At 40.9% G+C, this 27225-nt stretch overlaps 1 protein-coding gene across 1 annotated transcript in view; it reads right to left on the bottom strand.

The window, feature by feature from the left end:
• Positions 1 to 19567, bottom strand: part of LOC135195699 (small nuclear ribonucleoprotein F-like) — a 155761-nt gene extending 136194 nt beyond the window's left edge. The window contains exon 1 of the mRNA XM_064222098.1: positions 19446 to 19567. Coding sequence (XP_064078168.1) covers positions 19446 to 19448 — 3 coding nt within the window. The 5' untranslated portion in view covers positions 19449 to 19567. The remainder of the gene's footprint in view (positions 1 to 19445) is intronic.
• Positions 19568 to 27225: the final 7658 nt, after the last annotated feature.

Below are 27225 nucleotides of genomic sequence, written 5' to 3'. Positions count from 1 at the left end.
GAATTCTTTCTTACCTTGTAATCGGTGGTTTTTATCCTTACTGCCATCACAACTGAAACTCCACAGTGCTTATTTGATTGTTATTATACACATTTTGGTCTCAATTCACTCCACATTGCACTTTAAACAAGTTGCTGTTCCTGGTTCCTAAGCGCACGCGCCACAAACACTGTTACGAACAGCAGACGAGGAAACTGCAAAGTTTTATTACCTAAATTGTTTACTCGTTATTTAGTTCAAAATTACTGTTATTTAAAAATTTTAATTTAATTCATGTATATTATCCCTTTTTTGCAACCAAATTACCCCGAAAAATTACAGATATTTCTAAAGTAGATACAATCAAATTTTTCTAACGTTTTCGTACATATGGCTGCCGAAAACCATAGAGGAACGACGACGGATAAGTGGATTATATACGTATATATTTTTTTTTTTTGCTTTTTTGTTTTTGCTAGCACTTTTCATTGATTTCAGTCTGTATTAGTATTTTGAATTTCTTTAATAACAGTATGAAAGAAATAAATGTAACCTTTAAAGTTTGCATGCTAAGAATGGCAAAATCATCGTTGCCACATTAGTGGAGGCTTCACACATACATCGATTCATTATTATAAACTGTTTCCATGAATTCTAGTTGTCATAGTAATGCAATAATGATAAAATTGCTTTAATATTTATGTATATATACTTCCAATACATAGCCTAATTTCACAAATTTCAACGTTTTGTGTGTAGTCTTATACCCAGTTTGGAGGGTCAACACATACCGAATGGCAACAGAGAGAGAGAGAAAGGAAGGCGAAGGAACGAAGAAGGAAAGGGGTGGCGGTGGAGGGGGGGGAGAGGGTAGGTGGAGCTTTATACGCGTGTTCGTATCCATTTCTGCATAATGGAGTTTTTGTCTCTTGGTACAAGGACAAGTGTTGTTATTCTTTAAGATTAGTGATTCCCGATACCCTTATAAATTACGGCACTGGGTGTAATGCACTATAGCAAAATCTAGTTCGGATAAGAGTGTTCGTTACAGAAATAGGTATTGCCCAAAAACGTGCTTGCACTGTCTCTGAAACCCATAGTAGGTATGCTGCTTAGTTGTCAATCAAGTTTTTTGTAATCAAGTATTTTTTACAAGCTAGCTATTGAATAAATTTGTATTTTTCTCAATCAAAACATATGCCCCTCAATGCTAACTTTCCTCTTTTAACGACTTTCTGGTCATTGCAAATTCGGCTCCATAATTTCTTATGGTGCGAAAACAGAGGCGCATCGACCGAAAACGATTGCGTCACACTACGGCGATAATCCGGCAGTAAAACATCTTCATATATCCAAAAAGTAAATAATAAGATATATATGCGCATTACGATTATACCAATTACATGAAGAGCTGATAATCTGGATGAATAACTGGTAAACTGTTCTGCAAGAAAGTCGAGTAAAGCAATTATATTTACAATAGGTACGAAAGTCAAGATGTCGTGACGTCATAATACAGGACTTAAAAGAACATTCTAATTCCAAAAAATTATTACTTAAATTCGAGTCAGAATCGAGTTACTTTTTCAATAACAAATATTTTCAAATTAATCATCACAAATATGTAAAATATTGAGGTTTTACTATTCATTTAAAAAATTATCGAAGTGCACTCTTCGTTGTCTTCTACAAAACAGTTGTTTACTCGGTGAGGGAAAGTTTTCCGATTGTTGTGATGAAAGTGCCCCAGCGTCTGTGGGTACAAGCGGTATGCGGATTTATCACAGGAAATGGTTAGTTTATTGACACAAGCAACTCCGTAACCATCGAGATGGCGTCAATCTTCTAAATATTTCGAGTTATAAGTAAAAACGTTGAACGCGTTTTGGTGAGATTTGCAATAAGTTTGACACCGTTTTCACTACCCTCTGTTTAGATCTTAAAATTTGGCCTTAATTTCTAACTTTGGAGAAAATACTTACTTCGAAAGGAGAGTAGGGGTCTTTAGCTCCGTTTCTCACCAACAACAAGTCGCGACTGATGCCCAACTCCGATGTCAGGACACGTTATAATGTACTTTTTTTGGGAGTGTCCACACTGATCGTACATGGTCCACTCTGTACCCTACGGTTTTTTACCCTATACATAAATATTAAAGCAATTTTATCATTATTGCATTACTATGACAACTAGAATTCATGGAAACAGTTTATATCAATGAATCGGCGTATACTATGTGAAGCATCCACTAATGTGGCAACGATGATTTTGCCATTCTTAGCATGCAAACATAAAGGTTACATTTATTTCTGGCATACGGTTATTAAAGAAATTCAAAATATACTAATATAGACTGAAACCAATGAAAAGTGCTAGCAAAAACAAAAAAGCAAAAAAAAAAAAAATATATGTATATAATCCACTTATCCGTAGTCGTTCCTCTATGGTTTTCGGCAGCCAGATGTACGAAAACGTTAGAAACATTTGATTGTATCTACTTTAGAAATATCTGTAATTTATCGGAGTATTTTGGTTGCAAAAAAGGGATAATATACATGAATTAAATAAAAAATTTTAAATAAAGTAAATTTGAACTAAATAATGAGTAAAGTAAACAATTTAGGGAATAAAACTGTGCAGTTTCCTCGTCTGCTGTTCGTAACAGTGTTTGTGGCGCATGCGCTTAGGAACCAGGAACAGCAACTTGTTTAAAGTGCAATGTGGAGTGAATTGAGACCAAAATGTGTATAATAACAATCAAATAAGCACTGTGGAGTTTCAGTTGTGATGGCAGTAAGGATAAAAACCACCGATTACAAGGTAAGAATGAATTCAGTTCAAACCATGACCCCGGGAATAAAAAGTTCGAACTGGATATTGGTACAGCAGCCATACCCCGATCTCGGTAGATATTGGTATGGCAGTGAATTGTGCATGTGTGAACCCTTGTTTACAGCCTCGCATATCCAAAGACTATATACTGAAATATATACAGTCTTTGGGCATATCAGTGACAGCAAGATAAATGGTGACGGAACAGCATGAACCGCGGAATAATACATTAGTTTTCGCTGAAAAAACAGATCTTTTCAGGCTTTAACGAGCTGAAGAAAGCCATAGACATCTATGAAGACTCGAACTTTCAAAAATTGGGTAATTCATGGTATATACGTAGGTCACGAACGATCGAATCGGCCCTGAAAAGAATTCCGAAGAGGAGATTCAAAGAGGATATCTAAATATATACACTACCATCGTACCTTTGGTGACTTTCTCGGCCCTTTATTCTGCCCGACATCGACAGTTGGAAGGGCCAGTATACACTTTACAATATTCTTTTAATTCACTTCATTGGGTATATTGCAGCTGTCGGAGAAGACGATGGAATTTACCAGGTAGTGAAATGGCAAAGTTAAACCAAATTTCAGCATTATTCCATTAAAATCGGGATAGTGTTGTTTTTGTAGCACAAAAAAGCGGGACAAAATTCACAAAAGCTAAACAAACAAAAAAAGGGGGATGGACATTTTGCTAACTGAAAAAAGGGGGACAATGTTCAAAAAGCGTGACTGTCCCACCTAAAAGCCGAACTCTGGTTTACATAATAGGGTAAAACACCACGGAAGGCCAACCCTCACCACGGTGGACGGGTCTTATTCACTCTATATTTAATTGGTGAAACAAGAATACAATTGCAACTCTAAGCATACCATTTAAAAGATTGAAGTTTCGTCAACATAATGTGATATATGAAAGCCCCATACGAACTAAAACAAGCATGTGAGCTCTTCGTAAAATATGTTTTCAAGGCAGTTTTGAAATCCAATATGGCGGCTACGTTTTGCATGGAAGGTTCTGATCAGTGACGGCCACCATCTTTCCCCAGCCTTCCCAGCACTCATTTGAACAATGTTAGCGTATATATGTAACGTTTATCGATCTTACTCAAGATTGCAGTTGTAATCAGCACAATAAAACAACATTTTGTTGCCTATATTACTGAAAGTATGAAACTGGTTATTCCCGGGGTTATGGTTTGAACTGAATTCATTCTTACCTTGTAATCGGCGGTTTTTATCCTTACTGCCATCACAACTGAAACTCCACAGTGCTTATTTGATTGTTATTATACACATTTTGGTCTCAGTTCACTCCACATTGCACTTTAAACCCGTTACTGTTGCTGGTTCCTAAGCGCTTGCACCACAAACACAGTTACGAACAGCAGACGACGAAACTGCAAAGTTTTATTCCCTAAATTGTTTACTTTACTCGTTATTTAGTTTAAATTTACTTTGTTATTTAAACATTTTAATTTAATTCATGTATATTATCCCTTTTTTGCAACCAAATTACCACGAAAAATTACAGATATTTCTAAAGTAGATAGGCGGTCCCCGGGTTACGACGGTTCCGGCTTACGACGTTCCGAGGTTACGACGCTTTTTCTTAAATATTCAATGGAAAATCCGTCCTGGGTTACGACGCTTGTTCCGAGGTTACAACGCTGACGCTTCCGACGCTCCGAGTTAACGACGCTTTTAAAAAACGCATGCTATGATAAAAATCCTTTATAGTTTAGCACAGTATATAATAAAAATATGTTTTTGGTTACATTACAACAAAAATTTTTGAGGTTATGATGATTTTTGACACTTTTTTTTTTCGTATTTTTTTAAATTTTTTTAGTGACGCCGCATATGCGGAACTAGTTTGCGGGCGAATGAATACACTAGCTTGGGATGCGCAGTTTAAAACAGTCCAAAAGCGCAAATAATGAAAAATTATTGCTTGTTTCCAGTACATAATTAAAAAAACTAAGTTTCTGGTTAGATTACAACACAAATTCCAAGGTTACGACGTTTTGTTATGCTTTTTAACGATACTCATATGCAGAACTAGTTTTTTGAGCGGAGGTGCATAAATTAATTAACGCTATTAAACTGTATGGTAAATTGACCGAACAACGACCTCGGACGGTCGAGGACGCTAAGCGTAACAATACGAAAGGACGCCACTTCAATCGCGTGTCTGCCTGAAGTTCAGTCGGTTGTGTGCTAAGACGTTGCTGAAATTCCTTGCCATTTTCACAAATTTACAATGGCTCCTAAACGCCAAAGTACTTCCTCCGATGATAGTTCATCCAAGAAGAGGAAGGTCATCACGATGGAGGTCAAATATGACGTGGTGAAGTGTTCGGAGAAGGGAGAAACTAACACCGAAATAGGCCGTTCTTTAGGCTTGAGCAGGAACACGGTGGTAACCATTGTGAAGGACAAGGAACGTATTCTGAAGCATGTTAAGGATGCTGCACCGATGAAGTCAATGGTGATAAACTTTCTGTAGTGTATATTTTGTACACTAATTTTGTTACTTTTTCCTTCCAGAACCAACATTTTTCACACAACTCCAGGTTGTTACTAACAAATTACTACAAGTGTCATCAAGGGATAACTACAAGTAGAAGCACCATTTTTGGATGGAAAAAACCCTTCAGGAAAGTATACGTATCAAATGTAACATGTACATAGTGTAACAAAATATGAACAGTAAGGTTTTTACATACAGTAGTATTACATACGTACATAACTTTTTTTTACAGGAATTTCCAACCAAGTTTGATTATGTACATACATGTTATAAACCACTGTACGTATGGTTACTGTATGTAACTTACTAAACATACATACGTTTTCGTACATCTGGCTGCCAAAAACCATAGAGGAACGACCATGGATAAGTGCATAGAGGAACGACTACGGAGAAGTGAATTATATAAATTTTTTTTTTTTTTGCTTTTTAGTTTTTGCTAGCACTTTTAATAGATTTCAGTCTATATTAGTATTTTGAATTTCTTTAATAACCGTATGCCAGAAATAAATGTAACCTTTAATGTTTGCATGCTTTAATGTTTGCCATGCTAAGAATGGCAAAAATCATCGTTGCCACATTAGTGGAGGCTTCACACATACGCTGTTTCATTATTATAAACAGTTTCCATGAATTCTATTTGTCATAGTAATGCAATAATGATAAAATTGCTTTAATAATTATGTATATAAACTTCCAATATACATAGCCTAATTTCAACCAATTTCAACGTTTTGTGTGTAGTCTTATACCCAGTTGGAGGGTCAACACATACCGAATGGCAACAGAGAGAGAGAGAGAGAGAGAGAGAGAGAGAGAGAGAGAGAGAGAGAGAGAGAGAGAGAGAAAGGAAGGCGAAGGAACAAAGAAAGGGGTGGTGGTGGAGGGGGGGAGAGGGTAGGTGGAGCTTTATACGCGTGTTCGTATCCATTTCTGCATAATGGAGTTTTGTCTCTTGGTACAAGGACAGTGTCGTTATTCTTTACGATTAGTGATTCACGATACCCGTTTAATTAAATACGTCACCTGGGTGTAATGCACTAATACAAAATCTCGTTCTGATACGAGGTTTTGTTCGTTTACAGAAAATAGGTATTGCCCCAAAAAGCGTGCTTGTGCACTGTCTCTGGGAAAACCCATAGTAGGTTATGCTGCTTAGTTTATCAATCAAGTTTTTTTGGTAATCAAGGTCTTTTTTTAACAAAAAAAGCTATTGAATAAATTTGTATTTTTTCTCAAAGCAAAACTAATGCCCCTCAATGCTAACTTTCCTTTTCTTTTAAACGACTTTCTGTTCATTGCAAATTCGGCTCCATAATTTCTTATGGTGCAGGGAAAACAAGAGGGAGGCGCATCGGACCGAAAATAAACGATTGCCGTCACACTACGGGCCGAAATAATCCCGGCAGTAAAAACATCTTCAATATCTCCAAAAAGTAAATAATGAAGATATTATATGCGCAGTTACCTATTGTAGCAATTAACATGAAAGAGCTGCTAATCTGCATGAATAAACTGGTAAACTGTTCCTGGCAAGAAAAGTTTGAGTGGAAAGTAAACAATTAATTTACAATAGGTACGAAAGTCAAGATTGTCGTGACGTTCATAATACAGGACTTGAAAGAACATTTCTAATTCCAAAAAATAATTACTTAAATTTGAGTCCAGAATCGGCGTTACTTTTTCAAAATAACGAAAATTTTAGTGTTTCAAATTAATCATCATAAATATGGTAAAGAATTGATTGATTGTTTACTAATTTATTTAAAATGAAAATTCGATCGGTTTAGTGAGGAAAAGTTGTTTTCCAGTTTGTTGGTATAAAAGTGCCCCAGCTGTTCAATGGGCACAAGTGTTGTGCGGATTTAATCACAGGTAAATGGTTTAGTTTATTGACCCAACAAGCGACTTCCGTAAACCATCAAGATGGCTGTCAATCTTCTAAATACCTCGAGTTTGTAAAGTAAAAACGTTGAACGCGTTTTGGGTGAGATTTGCACTAAACGTTTGAGACCGATTTTTCAGTACTTCTTTTGTTTAAATCTTAAAATTTGGCCTTAATTTCTAACTTTGGGAGAAAATACTTCACTTCGAAAGGAGAAGTAGAGGTCTTTAGCTCCGTTTCTCACCAACAACAAGTCGTGACTGATGCCCATTTCCTCCCGGGTGTCAGGACTCGTTATAATGGTAACTTTTTCGGAGGGTGGGCAAGCGTTGATTGTAGGTGACCTGTTTGGCATTGCCGTGGTTGTTTTGTTACCCTACAGTATGATTAGCAAACTGGTAAACGGATACAGCTAACTCCTGTATTCTACAGCCAAAGCCCAAGAGCGCAAACTACCGGCACCAATGGACCAGAATCTGCCGTACACTCAACCGCACTATATTAGGTATTTGTTACGGCAGGAAAGTCTGAAGGGCTGACGCATGCGCAATTGCACTGCCGTACCAAATATCTACCACGATCGGATAACGGCTGCCGTACCTATTACCCTGTTGCCTAAAAAGTTTCATACTTTCAAGTAATATAGGCAAGAGAATGTTGTTTTTTATTGTTGCTTGATTACAACTGCAATCTTGAGTAAGATCCAAATTAAACGTTACCACATAACATTACGCTAACAGTTGTTCCAATTGATTGCTAGGGAAGGTGCTGGGAACGATGGAAAAATGGTCGTCAACTGATCAGAACCTGTACATTCCCACGGTAGCCCGCCATATTGGATTTTCAAAACTGCCCTTATTTCAGTTCGTATGGGGCTTTCATATATTAAACATCATGTTTGAACGAAACTTCCAATCATTTGAATGGATATGCTTGGAGTTTGAATTATATTCTTGTTTCATCAATTAAATATCGAGGTGAATAAGACCTTGTCCACCATGATAAAGGGTTGGGGGTCGTTCGCAGATCCGGGGACAAGATTCGTGGACCCAATTCCAGAAACCATTACTCCAAATAACAAAATGCATAGAAATAAAAAGTTGTCCAAGAATTCCAATATATACCAGAAAAGTCACTTATCCGACTCTTTTACGCCAAAAACAAATACCAATCCGCCGATATTTTCCCGTGAAACTAATATTTTTTCTAAGTAACCCACTTGAATGTGAAGGCTGGACAACGGCGGGAGTCCCGACGCTCCCGTAGTTCATGAGTTGGCCGCGGACAAGGCGCTGTAACGGTCGGCCCTACCCCCAACGCGGGAAATTTTTAAACCAAACCAATCCTGTATCAGGTTGGGACCCCAGGTCATTCTCCAAGGGACAATGGGAATTAAACTTTCCTCCCAACCAATAAAAACGTGTCCCATGAATAATAAGAATCAGACAATCCATACTGCAAGGTCACAAAAATTTGCCCTTTCCTTCCGTTCTACAACCGGCCCAGGCCATGGACGAACTCATTCCGTATTGTTTTCCCGAAAAAGGGGTTGCTTGCTTGACCAGTTTGATCAATATACGTCATTTGTAATATTGGTATCCTTGCTCGAGTTTTTAAGAAACACGGACGAATTTATGAACGGGTGGCTATATATGGAAGGGTTACTTGGGGACTATTTCGGGGTTAATGACCATCAATGCAACCACAAGCGAAACCGACGAATTCATGAAACATGGGGACTAGCGAGGCCACGGGCCAATCGATATACATGGTGGACGATGTACAAACAGTAATGTGGGTAAGAAGGTATCAGTTCGGCCACGGATCGTTTTTGTTTTTTGGAAAAACGTCGCGTTTTGTCTCTTGAGGACAATTATTTATTTTAATTAATTTTATTTTGCTTCACCGAAAGAAGATCCCCACAGTGTGTTGTCCACAGATTTGGTTATGCCCTTAGCGCCGAACAAGCCATGGTCGATTGGTATAATTTTTTATTTGTAGGAGATGTATGTTGCCAAATCCTGGTGTGCTGATAATAAGAAAATCGGTGGTCCTGGTCATATTGTTGATATCGATCGAATCTAACTTTGGAAACAGAAGTAAGAACCGGGGTGGCCGAAAGGTATACTGGATCTTGGGTTTTGGTTCGGTGGCATTGACCGGCGCAGACACGCGGAGACCTTTTTCAAGGTTCAACTCTGCCGAAAACTCTGATCCCGGTGTTTGCATTGAAATAACGTTACTTCCAGAAACCAAACAATCATATCTGATTGCTGGAAGTTCGTACAGCAAAAGTTCCGGGATCATTATTTTGGCGCAATCAATACTGTCGTGAACCCTCACGCGTTAACTTTGTTAACCCTGACGACCCTAATGTACCCACAAGCGAACCACTATAGAATCACAGTGGTCGTGTCCTTAAACGGGAGCGCGCTTACCAGAGACACGGTCGCCAGAAAAGAAACTTTACGGAAAGCTATTTTTCTACGTAACTGTATCCAGAAGCGGTATCTACAAACGATGTTCCCGCGTCCATTTCGGGTGGGCTTGTTCCTGAAATTAAATCCAAAAAACAGTATCTACCCACTCAAAAGCCGCCCGAAACATCCCCCATCTCAAATTGGATTTCCCGGCCCTCGAAACAATAAGGCCAGGACCTTCTACCAGCGAGGACAGACTGGATCCCTCCCCACCCGTTCCAAAGAGGCCGCGGACTGATGCCTTCTTCTACCCCATTCATGGTCGTCGGACTAGCAGCGACTTTCGAAATGTGAAATAAGGTAACGTTTGTATATAATGTTTGTTAGCCTTGAAAACTCGGTCCTTGGGTTAGTTCGAAGCCAGTACCACGAAGCACGTGTTCGGAACAGTTACTGTTTCCAGTTAGTTCGCAAGCCCTGTACAACCGGAGGCAACTATGTTTCGAACAGTAAGGGCCGTGGACGAACGATAGGAAGGTGTTCAATGTTTACAGTTATGGTGGGAGAAATAGGGTAGTATCATCACAGCAGGCCAAGCAGGCCACCTACCAATCAATGGCAACGCCACCCTCCGAAAAAGTACATTATAACCGTGTCCTGACAACCGACCCGGATGGGCATTGGGGGGTCAGTCGCGACATTGTTGTTTGGTTGATAAACGGAGCTAAAGACCTCTACTCTCCTTTCGAAGTAACGTATTTTTTCTCCAAAGTTAGAAAATTAAGGCCAAATTTTTAAGATTTAAACAGAGGGTTACTGAAAACGGTCCTCAAACGTAGATGCAAATTCTCACCAAAACGCGTTCAACATTTTTTACTTAACAACTCGAGGGTATTTAGAAGATTTGACGCCATCTCGATGTTTACGGAGTAGCTTAGTGTCAATAAACTAACCATTTCCTGTGATAAATCCGCACACGCACTTTGTACCCACACGACCGCTGGAGCACGTTTTATCACAACAATCGAAACAATACCGATTTCTCATCAACAACAAGCCAGGCAGTAAAACAGCTGTTGGGGTAGAATATGACGAGAAGCGTGCCTCTTGGACTAATTTTTAAATAAGGTTAGTAAAACATCAATATTTTTAAACATATTTTATGATGATTAATTTGAAAACTATTCGTTATTTGAAAAAGTAACCTCGACTCGTGACTAAATTTGAAGTAATTATTTTTCTGAATTAGAAAAGTTCTTTCAAGTTCTGTATTATGACGTCACGACATCTTGACCTTTCGTACCTTAATTGTAAATAATTGCTATACTCAACTCTGTCATTGCAGAACAGTTTACCAGTTATTCTTCATGCAGATTGTTTTAGTCAGCTATACATGTAATTGTTTATAATCGTAATGCGCATTATATATCTTTATTATTTCTTACTTTTTATGGATATATGAAGATGGTTTTTACTGCTGGATTATCCTCCAGGTAGTTGTGACGCAAGTCGTTTTCGGGTCCATGGGCCTCCTTGTCTGTTTTCCGCACCATAAAGAAAATTATGGGGCCCGAATTTGCCAATGACCAGAAAGTCGTTAAAAGAGGAAAGTTAGCATTGAGGGGCATATGTTTTTTTTGATTGAGAAAAATACAAAATTTGTTATTCAACTAGCTTAGCTTGTAAAAATACTTGGTTTATAAAAACTTGATTGAAAACACTAAGCAGCATGTCTACTATAGGGTTTCAGAGGACAGTGCAAGCAGGTTTTTTGGGCAATACCTATTTCTGTAACGGAAAACTCTTAACACTCCCCCCCCTTCTCCGAACGAGATTTTGCTATAGTGCATTACCACCCAGTGCCGTAAATTTGTAAGGGTATCGTGAATCACTAATCGGTTAAAGAATAACGACAACTTGTCCCTTGGTACAAAGAGGACCAAAAAACTCCATTATGCAGAAATGGCATACGAACACCGCGATCTAATAAGCTCCACCTACCCTACCCTCTCCCCAACCCCCCCCCCTCCCACCCCCCCCCTCCACCCCGCCATCCCTTTTCTTTTCTTCGTTGTCCTCGGCCTTCCTTTCCTTTCTCTCTCTCATCTCTCTCTCTCTCTGTTTGCCATTTCGGTATGTGTTGACCCTCCCCAAACTGGGTATAAAGTACACACAGAAAACGTTTGAAATTGGTGAAAATTAAGGCTATGTAATTGGAAGTATATATACATAAATAATTAAAGCAATTTTATCATTATTGCATTGACTATGACAAACTATAATTCATGGAAACAGTTTAATAAACCTGTTAAGCGGTCACCCACGTAATAATACGTTTACCGCGGATTTCTACTCGGTTAGCGCCTTCAACGGGATGTTACGGTTGTCAAGACTTTAACTGTGCTTGTCAAGCCGTCAAGCCCCACCGTAATAATACGTTTACGTCGTATAGAAAGTGTAGGGAAACATCATTTGGTAACACTCTCAGCACATGGAAACTTATTTTCCAGCCTGGCAACTCCTTTTCCTGGTGGTCGCTTATGGCTAGAAAACCTGCCTGTTCCCTGTTGGTTTTTCTTTCAACTACGCTTCGGGTCGTTTTATCGAGACAAATTGGATTTCGCGTCTTTTCACAACGCTAATGTCCCAAAGAGGAGGCATATTTCTTTCTTAGGTTGAGATCAATCAAATACTAGATGGAAGGAGAGTGGTGATATTGATAACCTATTTGATGATGAGAAGCTCTAGTTTCTGAATACCTCCAGTGATGATACCAAACTTTTCTTCCAATTGCGGGAGTGAAATATGGACGTTTTTCTTTGCCGAGTGACTGGAACTTCCGAGACGAGAGAGGAAGAGACGAGAGAGTGGAGAGAAGAGAGAGAGAGGAGAGAGACGAGGAAAGAGAGAGAATTTCGAGAGAGAATTACCTAAAGTTAATTACAGTATGAATAACAAGCATAAAAATCAATATTAACTTTGAAAAAAAACCCTTATCATCAGTGCTATGAATCGCTGATTACAAAAAAAAGGCGGGTGACGGTACGGTTAGCAGCGAGCTCATCAATGGGGCCGGGAACGCTTAACAGGATAACTGGAACGGGGCGGTATGGTGTGGAAGCCTCCACTAATGTGGCAATTTCTCCCTCCCTATGATTTTGCCATTTTCTTAGGCATGCAAACATTAAAAGCATGCAAACAGTTAAAGGTTTACATTTTATTTCTGGCATAAACGATTATTTAAGAAATTCAAAATTACTAATAAAGACTGAAATCAATGAAAAGGTGCTAGCAAAAAACAAAAAACAAAAAAGCAAAAAAAAAAAAAAAAAAAACGTAGTCGTTTCCTCTATTGCACTTTTCCGTATTCGTTCCTCTATGGGTTTTTCGGCAGCCAGATGTACGAAAACGTTAGAAAAACATTTGATTTTTATCCTACGTTAGAAATATCTGTAAATTTTTTGCGGGGTAATTTTTGGCGTTTGCAAAAAAGGGATAATATACATGAAATTAATCAAATTTTTTAAATAACAATGTAAATTTAAACTAAATAACGAGTAAAAGTAAACAGTTTTAGGGACTAAAACTTTGCAGTTTCGTCGTCTTGTCGTCGTCTGCTGTTTGTAATTGTGTTTATGGCGCGCGCAGTCTTAGAAACCAAGGAAACAAGCAAACGGGTTTAAAAGTGCAATGGGTTGGAGGTGAACTGAGACCAAAAGTGTTATAATAACAATCAAATAAAGCACTGGGGTGAGTTTTCAGTTGTGATGGCAGTAAGGATAAAAACCGCCGGGATTAAACAAGGGAAGAATGAATTCAGTTCCAACATAACCCCGGAAATAACAAGTTTCATACCTTTCCACTAATTATAGGCCAAAACAAAAAATGGTTTGTTTTATTTGTGCTGATTACAACTGCAATCTTGAGTAAGATCCAATAAACGTTACAATACATACCGCTAACATTGTTCAAATGAGTGCTGGGAAGGCTGGGGAAAGATGGTGGCCTTCACTGATGAGAACCAGTCCATGAAAACCGTAGCCGCCATATTTGGTATTTCAAAACTGCCCTTGAAAACATATTTTCTTACGAAGAGCTTCACATGCCTTAGTTTTAGTTCGTATGGGGGGCAGTTTTGCCGGCCCTTTCATATATCACAATATGTTGACGAAAACTTCAGGTCTTTTAAATGGTTTATGCTTAGAGTTGCAATTGTATTGCATGTTTTCCCAACCAATTAAATATCTAGTGAAATAAGACCCCAGTTTTCTACCGGTGATGGAGGGGTTCGGTCCTGTTGTGATGTTTCCCCCTTTTTATAGGCTAGTCATGGTTTTCTGTATTTGTAGTTGTGGCTAATTCAACTGTAACCTCTGGTGGTTTAGCACGAACGCAGCGCAAATTATTAGGGGGGGAAATCATCGTACAGGCCAACCCTTCATCACGGTAGACGGGTCCTTTAATTCACTCCCGATATTTAAATTGGTGAAACCATTGAATACAAATTGCAAAACTCTAAGCATACCATTGTAAAAGACTGAAGTTTCGTCAACACATATTTTGATGATATTGAAAGCCCCTCCATACGAACTAAAATAAGCATGGTGATCTCTTCGTAAAATAATGTTTTTCAAGGCAGTTTTGAAATCCAATATGGCGGCTACGTTTTTTGTTCATGGACGGTTTCCTCATCAGTTGACGGGGACACCATCTTTCCCCAGCCTTCCCAGCACTCATTTGAACAATGTTAGTCGTTATGTATGTAACGGTTTATTGATCTTACTCAAGATTGGCATGTTGTAATCAGCACAATAAAAAACAAAACATTTTGGTTGCCTATAATTAGTGAAAGTATGAAACTTGTTATTCCCGGGGTTATGGTTTGGAACACTGAATTCATTCTTACCTTGTAATCGGCGGTTTTTATCCTTACTGCCATCACAACTGAAAACCCCCTTCACAGGGTGCTTATTTGATTGTTATTATACACATTTTTGGTCTCAGTTCACCCCTCCAATTGCAACTTTAAAACCCGTTGCTGTTTACCTGGTTTCTAAAAGAGCGCGCGCGCCAATAAACACAATTACTTAAACAAAGCCAGAACGACGACAGACGACGAAACTGCAAAGTTTTATTCCCTACAAAAACTGTTTTAACTTTAACTCGTTAATTGAGTTTAAACTTTACATTGTTTTATTTAAAAATTTTGACTTTAATTCATGTAATTTATCCCTTTTTTATTGCAACCAAATTAACCCCGAAAAATTAACAGATATTTCTAAACGTAGATAAAACAATCAAATGTTTCTAACGTTTTCGTACATCTGGCTGCCGAAAAAACCATAAGAATGAACGAATACGGAAAAGTTGCATAGAGGAACGGACTAACGTTTTTTTTTTTTTTTTGCTTTTTTTTTTTGTTTTGCTAGCCGCCTTTTCATTGATTTGTCAGTCTTTATTAGTATTTTGAATTTCTTAAAGTAATAATCCGTTATGCCAGAAATAAATGTACCTTTAATGTTTGCATGGCTTTAATGTTTTGCATGCTAAGCAATGGGCGAAAAGAAAAAAAAATCATCGTTGCCACATTAGTGGGAGGCTTCCAACACATAAGCCCGTTTCATTTATTAAATAAACTGGTTTTCCATGAATTCTAGTTTGTCATCAGTAATGCAATAATGATAAAATTGCTTTAAATATTTATGTATTAGTATACTTCCAAATACGTAGCCTAATTTCACCAATTTCAACGTTTTGTTTTATAAGTCATTATACCCAGTTTGGAGGGTCAATGTTTCGTTACTAAAGAAATCTGTAACCTCCTTAAGTCGTTTCAGTTGACATAGTTAAACCTGAGCCCATATTTTCACTCGCTGAAATGACCATATCCGGGCGTGAGGGGTCAAGTGGGGCCCATCCCTTTTGCCCTACGTTGATTGTACCCATTTGTTCGTTATTACTAACCTAATAAAACTTAATTATTTGTTACCGCAATATAAACCTGTTGTGCATGAAAAATTTTTTTTTTCAATATTTTTAAAACTAAATTAGAGCATACATAAACCACACAAATTGTCATTAAAAATGAAACATAAATCAAGTGGCTATAAATTGTTTAAAACATGTCTTCGGATGAAATAATTGAAAATTCGCACGCACGGATTCCTTACCAACCCAACCTCTCTCCAAAAACTATTTTTGTACCCAACAACAACAAAAACCCAGCATTCACAAAGGGGTTCCCCCAAACCATGTTATGGGGTATTATAGGCGATGGTTAATAATTAAATAAAATAAACAACCTCCAATTCATCAGCAAACCCCCCCCACTATAACGCTGATGAGGAAGACATGTCATGCCAAATTTTCAAAACAATGTTTACACGTTGGTGTGACAGTACCTTTGAATGGTTTTTCGAGAATAAAACCCTGAGGCTAATAAATTATTGGATTATAGGGATTTTTCGTTCCTCCAGAGTATTTTAATGTCCCTTCCTATTCCGTCCTCTCTCTCTCTCCTCTCGTCTCTCCTCACCCTTCCGTTCCCTCTTCAATCTCCTCTTCCGTCTCTCTCTCTCTCTCTTCTCTCTCCTCTCTCTCTCTTTTTCTCTCTCTCAAAATTTTTTGTTTTACATAACCTATTTGTCATGCTTAACCTATTTTGGCTGAGCACTAAGTAGATGCAACCTAAACATTCATCATTACGACTGAAGATTAAAAACTTGAAACGTATTTAATTTAAGGCTATACAAACGTATGAAAATATATTTTCTTTTTGTTTCAATTTTTCGAAGTTACGATTAAAAGAAACAGGAGAGAGAGAGAGAGATAGAGAAGAGAGATGAGAGAGAAGAGAGAGAGAGAGAGAGAAGGAGACTGGGAGATGATGAGCGAAGGAGAGAGAGAGTTTTGAGAGTTGGAAGGGATTCAGTGGTATTAAATATATCGGGTCAATGGGCTAGGTAAACAACCAGCCGTTGAATCGTTCGATATATCCACCAATGTTAAACTACTATTATTAGATGTATTAGATGGAAAAATCATCAGAAAATAAGTTTTTAAACTTGCAACAACCTTTCAGAGAGCGAAGAAAGGGAAGGTGAAGGAAGGAGGAAAAGGACAGGGTGGCGGTTGGAGGTTGGGGGGAGAGGGTAGGGGGTGGAGCTGTTTACTGGTGTGTTTCCATATCCAATTTCTGGATAATAAAAGGAATGGGTTTTGGGTCTATTAGTACAAGGACAAGTGTCGTTCTTCTTTGACGATTAGTGGGATTCACGGATACCCTTATAAATTACGGCACTGGGGGTTAATGCACTAAAGAAAAAAATCTCGCCTCTGTTACGAGTGTTCGTTACAGAAATATGGTATTGCCCAAAAACCGTGCTTGGCTCAACTGTCTCTGAAACCCATAGTAGAACATTGCGTGCTTCGTTTTGTCAATCAAGTTTTTATAACCAAGTATTTTTTTACAAGACTAGCTATTGAATAAATTTGTCTTTTTTGTCCTCAGTCAAATCCATATGCCCCTCAATGCCTAAACTTTCCTCTTTTAAAAACGACTTTCTGGTCCATTGCAAATTGTCTGGTCCCCATAATTTTCTTATGGTGCGAAAAACAGGAACAGAGGCCCATGGGACCGAAAACGATTGCGTCACACTACGGTCGATAATCCGCAGCAGTAAAACATCGTTCATATATCCAAAAAGTAAATAAGAAATATATATGCGCATTTACGATTATAACAATTACATGTATCAGCTGATAACAATCTGCATGAATAACTGGTAAAACTGTTCTGCAAATGACCAGTTGAGTCTAGCAATTATTTAAACAATAGGTACGAAAAGTCGAAAGATGTCGTGGACGTCATAATACAGAACTTGAAAGAACGTTCTAATTCAGAAAAAATAATTACTTAACATTTGAAGTCAGGAGTCGAGTACTTTTTGTTCAATCAACGAATATTTTCAAATTAATCATTCATAAATATGTAAATATTGATGTTTTACTACTTCTTTAAAAAATTAGCCAAGAGCACGCTTCTCGTCATCTTCTTACCCCAACATCTTGTTTACCGCCTTGGCTTGTTGTTGATGCGAAATCGTGTTTTCGATTTGTTGTGATAAAAGTTGGCTCCGGCGTTCTGTGGGTTACAAGTGGTGTGCGGATTTATCACAGGAAATGGTTTAGTTTATTGACACAAGCTACTCCGTAAAACCTCGAGATTGGCGTCAATTTCTCTAAATCCCTCGAGTTGTAAGTAAAAAGTGGTTGAAACGCGTTTTTGGGTTTTTAGTGAGGTTTCCCACTACGTTGTTGAGACAGTTTTCAGTACCCTTCCTGTTTAAATCTGTTTTAAATCTTAAAAATTTATGGCCTTAATTTTCTAACCTTTGGGGAAAATACTTGTACTTCGCGGAAGGAGGTAGGAGGTCTTTTAGTCTCCGTTCTCACCAACAACAAGTCGCGACTGATGCCCATCTCGGGTGTCAGGACGCGTTATAATGTACTTTTTCTCGGAGGGTGGTGGCTTGCATTGATGGTAGCATGGCCTGCGTGGCTGCTGCGTGGATGATCTACTACCTCTTGCCAGAACATGTTCTCCCTGCCAAGAATCTTTAAAAATGCGGATAAGGCGCGTAGCGCCGTTCCTCCAAGGCCTACTGTAAGCTCTGTGGTTAGCGCGCGCAGCGCAATAGGTTATTACCTCTTGCCAGAACATGTCTCGCCTGCCAAGAATCTTTAAAAAAGTGCAGAGTAATTAATATTGTCGGTTAGTAGTGGTAGCTCCGTCGTAAGCCTACTGTGCAACTTGTGGTGCCAGAGTCGGGGCGGAGCCTATGTCGGTAGTGGTAGCCTCAGTCTAGAAGTTTTGGGGAACATGTAGGACTGCCAAGAATCGTGGCAGTAAAGTTTTGCAATGTAAGTGGTCTTAGCCTAGCCTAGCCTACGTCAACCTTTGAATGCAGAGTAAGGGGTCAAATTTTTGCATTAAGTGTCACAGTTCTGGGCCTCATAACCGGGAATTGAGAGTTATCGTTCGCGTGAAAGTGTTCGTTCGCCGCAAAATTCCCCACACCCGGTTTCCCAATGGGTGCATTACCGTTTGATGTTTTTTAGGCTTTATTTTTACTGGGGCAATTACAAACAAGGGCAATAAACGTTATTCTCAGATATTTTTCCCGCGAAAATCGCTCGTCCCCGGATCTGTAGTGGCTCCAGGGTTGGTAGTCGCTGGTGTTTCCCCCCCCCCCCCCCCAAGATAAACTTGTGTAATTCGAATTAAAGCATTTTTTCGGGAAGTTGGCCGCATTCTGGGATCGGTGGCCTAATTGGCTGCATTCCGGGATCGGTGGTCATTATGCCATTTACCCCAATAGGCTATCACATTTTAGGAATCCCCCAACCTAAAAATTGGTTGGGTCAGGGCTTGGACTACCTAGAGCACTCTGGGGAAGGATGGGTTTGTTTTCGTCTGTCACAACAGGTTTAAGAAAAGAATAGCCAGGATATAGACAATCTACGCAATGTCCAGCGTTGACGAAGTACCTAGCCTATATAGTAACAGCCTTAACCTTATTAAAATAAGCTGCATGACGACGAAGCCCAAAAACATCCCGACAGGAGAAAAAACGTGGTGAACCAAAGCAATATACTAGTCAGTGGTTCCCGGTATTTCTACATCTACCAGCATAATATTCGACAGCCTTCCTTTCAACTCTTAAAAATGAAGGTTGCCAAAATGAACAGCTTTTTCATGGTCAACTGTGCCTGATACAAGCTTATCTTACCATTTTCGTTCACGTTACGCCGGAACAGCTTCAAAACATAATAAGTTGGACGACTATGGGTTAGCGTTGTAGCTTTATTTCAGTGTTACTTATGTTTTCAAATGTTCTTTTGCACGATAGCTAATTGTGATTTAAAATAATCATTTTATAATTATTAATCGATAAAAATTAAAACCAGAGAACCAAAACTACTAAAAATGATATTTAAATAAATATTTGATATATAATATCTACTTCATAACCAGGTTATAAGGATACCGCCATAAACGTTTTAGAGACTGCTGGTTTATTCCTTTTAGAGTTAAGTTCTTAGAGGTAAAGCATTTTGGTAATCAAAATAGCTAGGAAAGAAAACAAATTTAAAAATTATATTGGTTATAATGAAAATTATAGAGAAAAAAACATATAAAATGTGGATAGGAAATAGATAAAGAAAAGTAAAATTTTTAACTTTATATAATATTTATAAAAATTTTAATTTTATATATTTATGAAATAAAATAATGATAAATAAACGAAAACTTTTAAAGAGTATTTATTTAAACTAGTCAGAAGTGTATTCAAACACCAAACCCCCGAAAAACAAAGGAAACGAAAAGCCCCAAACTTAACGTGCTTATTATGTATAAGGAGTTATTATAAGGTAACATAGGAAAAGCCTTTTGGAAGGGAGCAGCTATTCCTTCTATTCTGTATGCCTCTACGGTGAGAAATGTGACTGTATTAGATAGGAAAAGAGGGCAAGGAAACTGCTATGTTCCACACAAAGTACAACAATTGTTGTGAGGAATTCCTCTCACAGCGATTTTATTTTCTAATTTTTGTGTATTCACTTGTTTCCATGCTATTTTTCTTTTATTATAGTTATTAGTGTCTGTCTCATAAGAAATTATTGATTGATTTTCACTGCGTGTTGCCGTCTGTCAGGTAATCGACAGACAGGAACTATGTTACTGTATTTGTATTCATGTGAAAACCAAATGCATTCGCATGCCCATATATTTTGCAAAGATATGTACGTCTACATTACATGACATAATAAGGGTGAAAGAACCACATCTACTCGAGAATGACACTCTTAACATTATTTTATCTGATTTTGCTATGTTCTGGTACGTAGTATCTGTGGTGTGGTTAGCACCGAAAAGATGGTTTTACACAAAGACGTAGTCTTTTGACATAACGTCGGTAGACGTTTTAGTAACAAAGTATAATTACTGTTTTAGTTATGATAATTCATTTGTCTTTATATATATGAAATTGTTCTTGGTGAATGTATTGCGCATATTACGTATGGTAAGAGTTGGTGTCATTGGGTCTTGTTTGTGCCTCTCGCCAGAGAAGCCATTAGGAGAGGTCAAGAGATCGGAGGGGAAAGAAGGGTAGTACTTCGCCCCTCTGGTCGCTCCTTTGCGTGCCCCTCTGTGGGTGTGTATGCGTATGTGCGTAGTACACTGTATGGGCATGATATCGCCCAAAATTGTATTGACACACACCACCAATTAATTCACTACATTTAATAAATATGTTGAAGTTGCACACTATTATATTTGGAATTTATTTTTGACAGCGAACTTGATAATTATTGTAAAGTTTTTATGTTCATGAAAACCTTGTACGTCAGTTCTACATTCGTGGTAATTGAATAACTTGTCTCTTTTCCCCAACAAAACCCGAATGCAGGACGGAACGGACAGCTTCTTGGCTCAACTTTTGAGGTGGCCTTGTTGTAGTGATGTGTGTGTGGATTTAGAAAGGGCGATTGCCCTGATTCTTTGAATTTTGTCGTAATTTGTTTCATTTGAGTGCCATTGATTTACAATTCCCCTTGAGTGATTAATTTCATTGTCACTTATATGTTATTACCCTTTGATATGTTTAACTTTTAGTTATTAAATTAATTTTAACTTTACATTTATCAAATGCGTTTCAATATCCTTCGATTTTATTTTTTCCTGTTTCAGTTTAGTGGATGGTGAATATAAATTGATCTGATAACCCTTTATTGTGTTCATACTTTAAGGTTATGCAAATAACTTTTAGAAACGAGATAACACAGCGGTCCTCTAAGGTCTGAAAATCAACCCGTGAGCACTCGCAACATTTAGAGAGAGAGAGAGAGGCACGTACCTCTCGTCGTATCTCGTGTAGTGATTTATGATCTGAGTTCATGTCTAAAAGGACTGCTCAGTAAGTGGAAGTACTTAATTGTGCTACTATTCATTAATGATATTGGTGTGTTATCCTCGTTAATAATGAATTGGGTTGAGAGATATCTCCCCGTAATTTAGAAACCGCAAAGGGAGTTTTGTGGAGTTGTTACGTAAGGCTTTTAGCGGTTTTTGACCAAGTAACAACGTTAAGCATATAATACAGTCCACTATAAGTCCATCTTTTTCGCCACAATTGTCCTACTGAGAGTAGATAAGGTTATTAAGTGAAAAGATGCAATGTGTATAAAGTGTGTCCGGCAAGCCTCCCCCCAAAAAACCCCCCCAAAAAAAAAAAAAAAAATGCTAGAATGATTATCAAGGACCCACACACACAAGGGACATGGTGGAAATCAGTACGATAAACCTGAATCCAAGACAAATGAAGGACACGAGAAAGATAGAATAAGTCGTGGGGAGAACTTAAAGCACAAATGAGTAGTATTTCTCTCTTTTTAGCAGTGTGAGGTCGGAATGAAACAGAACTGAGTACTAACTTTTTGAATTTTCCCTTACCTGTAATAAAGTCAGTGTTCTACTACCTGCCCTTTTGTCCACACCTCACAACTGGTGACCTCCCGGTTTGGATGGTGACCCAAGCGGTTTTGGCTCAGCCATTAAGGGACTAACTACCGCTGCTCACCTTCAGAGATCTTTAACGGACTCACACGGCGCCTCAGTATAGACCTCTGAAAGTTCCTACTGTGGAAAAAACCAACGCCTCTAACGGACTAAATATGGCATACCTTCCCAAGGTGTGTTCAGGCGTTCCTCAAACGGTTTGGCCTGCCATTCACGACTCTGTCGACCGTTTTTGTGAGAAGGGACAATGGGCGCAGACAGTACCGCACGAAAAACCCAGGCCTCCCCTGCCCCAACGACAGTCTCGCACACAGCTGCCGCTCAAGCTGTCAAATTACCCCCCTTCACAACAGCGAACCCAACCGCCTGGTTCTTCCGAGCTGAAGGGCAATTCCGGATCGCGGGACTCACGGACAAGGTACTGCAGGCTGACCTCGTCGCAGCAGCCCTCCTGACAGAGGTGTTCAAGCGAATAACTCCCTGGCTGACCAGTCGAGCACAAACCGAACCTGTCACACTCGATGAGGTAAAGACAAGGCTTGTTACAGCCTACTCCACGCCCATCGCTGAAAAGGCCGCCTGCGCCCTCGACCTAGTTACGAACCCCATGCGCGGTGCCGACCCACAGGATGCCTGGGACACGGTGATGGGCCTCGTCTGATTGCCCGAAGTAGGTTCCGACAAGAAAAAGAAAGAAATCTGCCTGAACTGCAAAATATTCATGCGGCAACTCGAGCCAGACGTCCGAAAACAGCTGACGGATGCATATACCCTCCACGACGACGAACTACTGAAGAAAGCAAAAAAAACTGACGTTATCGAGCAATGCTGCAAAGCTTGCCGCCCCCCGATCCTCCGTGTGCCTAGCCACAGAGAAGGGAGAAGAAGAAGACGACGACCTAACGCAAGAGATCGGTGCCGTATCCCAGGGGAAATCCTCGCACATGCAGCGCGGCGAAAACTCCTGGTGCCGCTACCACCGGAGGTTCGGGAGATACTCCAAGAGGTGCGAAAGCCCTTGCACCTTCCAGCAGTCAAAAAACGGCGACGGCAGACAAAACCAAAGCCGCCCATGGGAACGGCCTCGTTGGAACCACACACCGTAGGGTTCTATGTCCGCGATGCGATCTCCGGCCGGAGGATGCTGGTGGACACAGGGGCGATGCACTCAATATTCCCGCTGTCAGGAAAAGACCATAGCCGCAAACCTGACAAAACAACCGCCCTTGTCGCCGCAAACGGGACCCCCATCCATTCCTACGGCATGAAGTCCCTCGAGATATCCATCTTGGGGCACAACTACGTCTGGAAGTTCACCATCGCGGACGTCAGGATTCCACTACTGGGGCCAGATTTCCTGGTGCAGAACGGCCTCCTGGTTGACGTGGGCCGCAAACGCCTCCTCGACACGGGAACATGCCATTCCCTACCACTCGCAGCAGGCCCGGGCGCCCCCACAATTTGTACCATCGCCCCCCACAAGTACGGCAACATCCTGCAGGAATTCCCTGAAGTCTTCAAACTGGAACTTTGTCAGGCGGCAGGGACGCCGCCCAAGCACGGAATATTCCACCACATCACCACCATGGGCCCCCCGAAGTTCCGACGACTCCCTCCGGGCAGCCTCCAGGATGCAAAGCGGGCGTTCTCGGAAATGGAACGGATGGGCATCTGCAAGAAAGCGTCAAGCCCTTGGGCTTCACCCCTACACATGGTATGGAAACCTGACGGCACCTGGAGGCCCTGCGGAGACTACAGGAGACTCAACCTCGCTACGGTCCCTGACCATTACCCCTTGCCAAACATGCAGGATTTGACTGGGGCCCTCCATGGAGCGAAAGTCTTCACGAAAATGGACCTCTTAAAATCTTATTTTCAGGTTCTAGTGCACCCCGAGGATGTCCCCAAGACCGCCATCATCACGCCTTTTGGCTCCTATGTCTTCCATTACTCCACCTTCGGCCTGAGAAACGCAGGGGGCACCTTCCAGCGCCTGATGGACAGCATCCTGGGGGACCTGCCTTTCTGAGTCTGCTACGTCGACGATATCTTAATTTTTTCCAGGTCCCCGGAGGAGCACCTACACCATGTCTGAGCGGTCCTGAAGCGCCTGCAGGAAAACGGGCTGGTCGTCCAATTCGACAAATGCACCTTCGGTGCTGAGTGGGTGGATTTCCTCCTCCACGAGATCTCCAAGGCAGGCGTGCGCCCCATGGCCTCGAAGGTAGGCGCTGTGCAGAAGTTCCCAACCCCAACCACTGCAGGAGTTCATCGGCATGGTCAACTACTACCGCCGGTTCATCCCCGACACCGCCCACACCATGTCCCCTCTAATGCAGGTCCTGAAGGGGAAACTAAAGAACCTGGCGTGGGAAGCTGAACAAGAGCAGGCCTTCAACGAGACGAAGAGGGTCTTCGCCAGAGCCACGACCTTATGCCACCAAGACCCTACTGCACCCTTACGCCTCACCACTGACGCCAGCAACGTCGCCTGTGGGGCTGTCCTCGAGCAGATGGTCCAGGGCGGCCCCCAGCCACTCGCCTTCTACAGTAAAAAACTGTCACCCGCCGAGATGAGATACAGCACGTTCGACCGCAAGCTCCTGGCGGTGTACCAAGCAGTGCACCACTTCCGCTACCTCCTCGAGGGCGCCCCTTTCACGATCAGAACAGACCACCGCCCATTGGTGCACGCCTTCACCAAGGCGGGCGACGCCTGGTCAGCTAGACAGCAGAGGCACCTGGCAGCCATCGCGGAGTTCGGCTGCACCATCCAGTACATGCCCGGCGAGATGAACCCCATGGCGGACGCCCTTTCGAGGATAGAAATCAATGCCGTGCACCTCGGGATCGACTACGAAGACCTCGCCAGGGAACAGACCACCAACCCGGAGACTGCCGCATATCACACAGCTATCACCGCCCTCAGGTGGGAAGACGTGCCCTTCGGACACGCGGGCACGACGCTCCTCTGCGACATCAGCACGGGCCGCCCGTGCCCGCTGATCCCAGCCTCCCGAAGGAAAGCCATATTCGACATCATACATGGACTCTCGCACCCCTCGGGCCGGACGATGATGCGCCTCCTGACGGAGAAGTTCGTCTGGCACGGAATTCGGAAGGGCTCCCTCGAGTGGGCAAGGACCTGCGTGCCTTGCCAAACTAGTAAAGTCAGTCGGAACACAGAATCAGGCGTGGGGGAATTCCTGCAGCCGAAACGAAGATTCGGCCACATTCACATAGACGTCGTGGGCCCCCTGCCCCCGTCGGGAGGCGCCAGATACCTCCTGATGATAATCGATCGCTCCACTAAGAAAGGGGATGCCAAGGCTTCTGTAGCTGAATTTGAAGTAGAAGCAGTGCTCCTATGTGCCGAAGCAGATGCACACGCCTACATGTCAAAATCATTGGCAGGAAAGTGGTTTCTGGACTCAGGTGCGTTAGATCATATATGCTGTGACATTAAGAAGTTCAAGGACATCAACCTGCAACGGAAGGGATCTGTGAAAATCAGTGATGGACATAGACTTTCGGTGGAAGGGATTGGGGTAATCGTGATTCAAGCCAAATGTAAGATTGTGCTTCAGGAAGTAATGTATGTTCCTAACCTATACTGTAGTCTGGTGTCTGTACAACAGATCACTGCCAAGGGTGCTTCGATATTATTCATGGGTGACCTAGCAAAGGCATCCAAGGGTGGCATTGAACTCTTTGTTGCTAGGAAAGAGGGGAAGATGTACATTATGAATCTGGATTGGCCTAGTAAAGATAATGAGGGAGCTACTGTGGCATTGCCCGCTAAGGTATCGATGCAGACTTGGCATCAAAGAATGGGTCATCTCAACTATGACGCTTTGAAGAAAATTCCAGTTCTGGCTAAAGTCAAGAAAGAAGAATGTGGAAAATGTGAAGCATGCATTGAGGGGAAGATGACAAGGATACCTTTTCCTGCAAGCACATCAAGAGCGTCAAAACCTTTGACACTAGTGCACACCAATGTTATGGGACCCTTTATTACCCCTTCATTTGGTGGGTCCATTTATGCTATTGTGTTCACTGACGATTACTCCAGGTAACTGACAGTAATGCCAATGAAGTCTAAGGATGAAGCATTGTCTAGACTCATTCAGTACAAGACCAGGATGGAGAATCTCACGAGCCACACCCAGAAGAAAATTAGATCTGACTTCGGAGGGGAATATTCTGGTAAAGAGCAGTTGGACAACTATCTGGCTGCAAACGGAATAGTGCATGAAAGGAGCTGACAAGAGACTGCAGGCTGAAGCTATGTCAATTGCTGCCTACAACCGGAACAGGACGTCGAGCAGTGCCATCGATTTTAAGATACCGCTGGAACTGGCTACAGGAAAGGAACTCCCTAGGAGTGATACGAATGCATGAGACCCTTCGGATGCAGAGCTCAGGCCCAGAGAGAACTCAGAAGCAAGCTTGATAGCAAGATTGTTGAGTGTATCATGCTTGGTTATCAGGAGGATACATAGGATGGATACAGGCTTTGGAACACAGAGACCGGAAGGGTAATAATAAGGCGGGACGTTGTATGCCATAAAGATGTTTTCCCATGGAAGAAGAAATAATGTTAGGAAACAACGAGTCTGTCAATAATTATGTAGGGACAATTAGTTAGGAAAATCCATTGGTAGAAATATATATAGAGTGAGAGTAGAGTAATGAAAGAATCTACCAGGAGTTAAGGTAGAAAAGGAGGTAGATGTGTGCAGCATCAGACTGCAGGAATAGCAGTTTCGAAAACGAGACAAAACATTAGGCAGCCATTTGCCAAAACAGTAAAATGCAAACCTCAGTGGAAAATCTGAACATTGACACCTTCAGTGGGTGGTTACCGTAGATTAACGGAACCAATAAGGTACCGGAGGTAAGGAAAGCCACTCAAGAAGTAGTAGGATGTGTCTTAGTAAGAAGTTAAGGAGGAGCTAGAATTGTGAGTTAGGTTCAGACTTCATTTC

The sequence above is a fragment of the Macrobrachium nipponense genome, chromosome 16 (genome assembly GCF_015104395.2).
Source record: "Macrobrachium nipponense isolate FS-2020 chromosome 16, ASM1510439v2, whole genome shotgun sequence".
In the NCBI taxonomy this organism is placed as follows: Eukaryota; Metazoa; Arthropoda; class Malacostraca; order Decapoda; family Palaemonidae; genus Macrobrachium; species Macrobrachium nipponense.
This window is presented reverse-complemented; position numbering and strand designations above follow the sequence as displayed.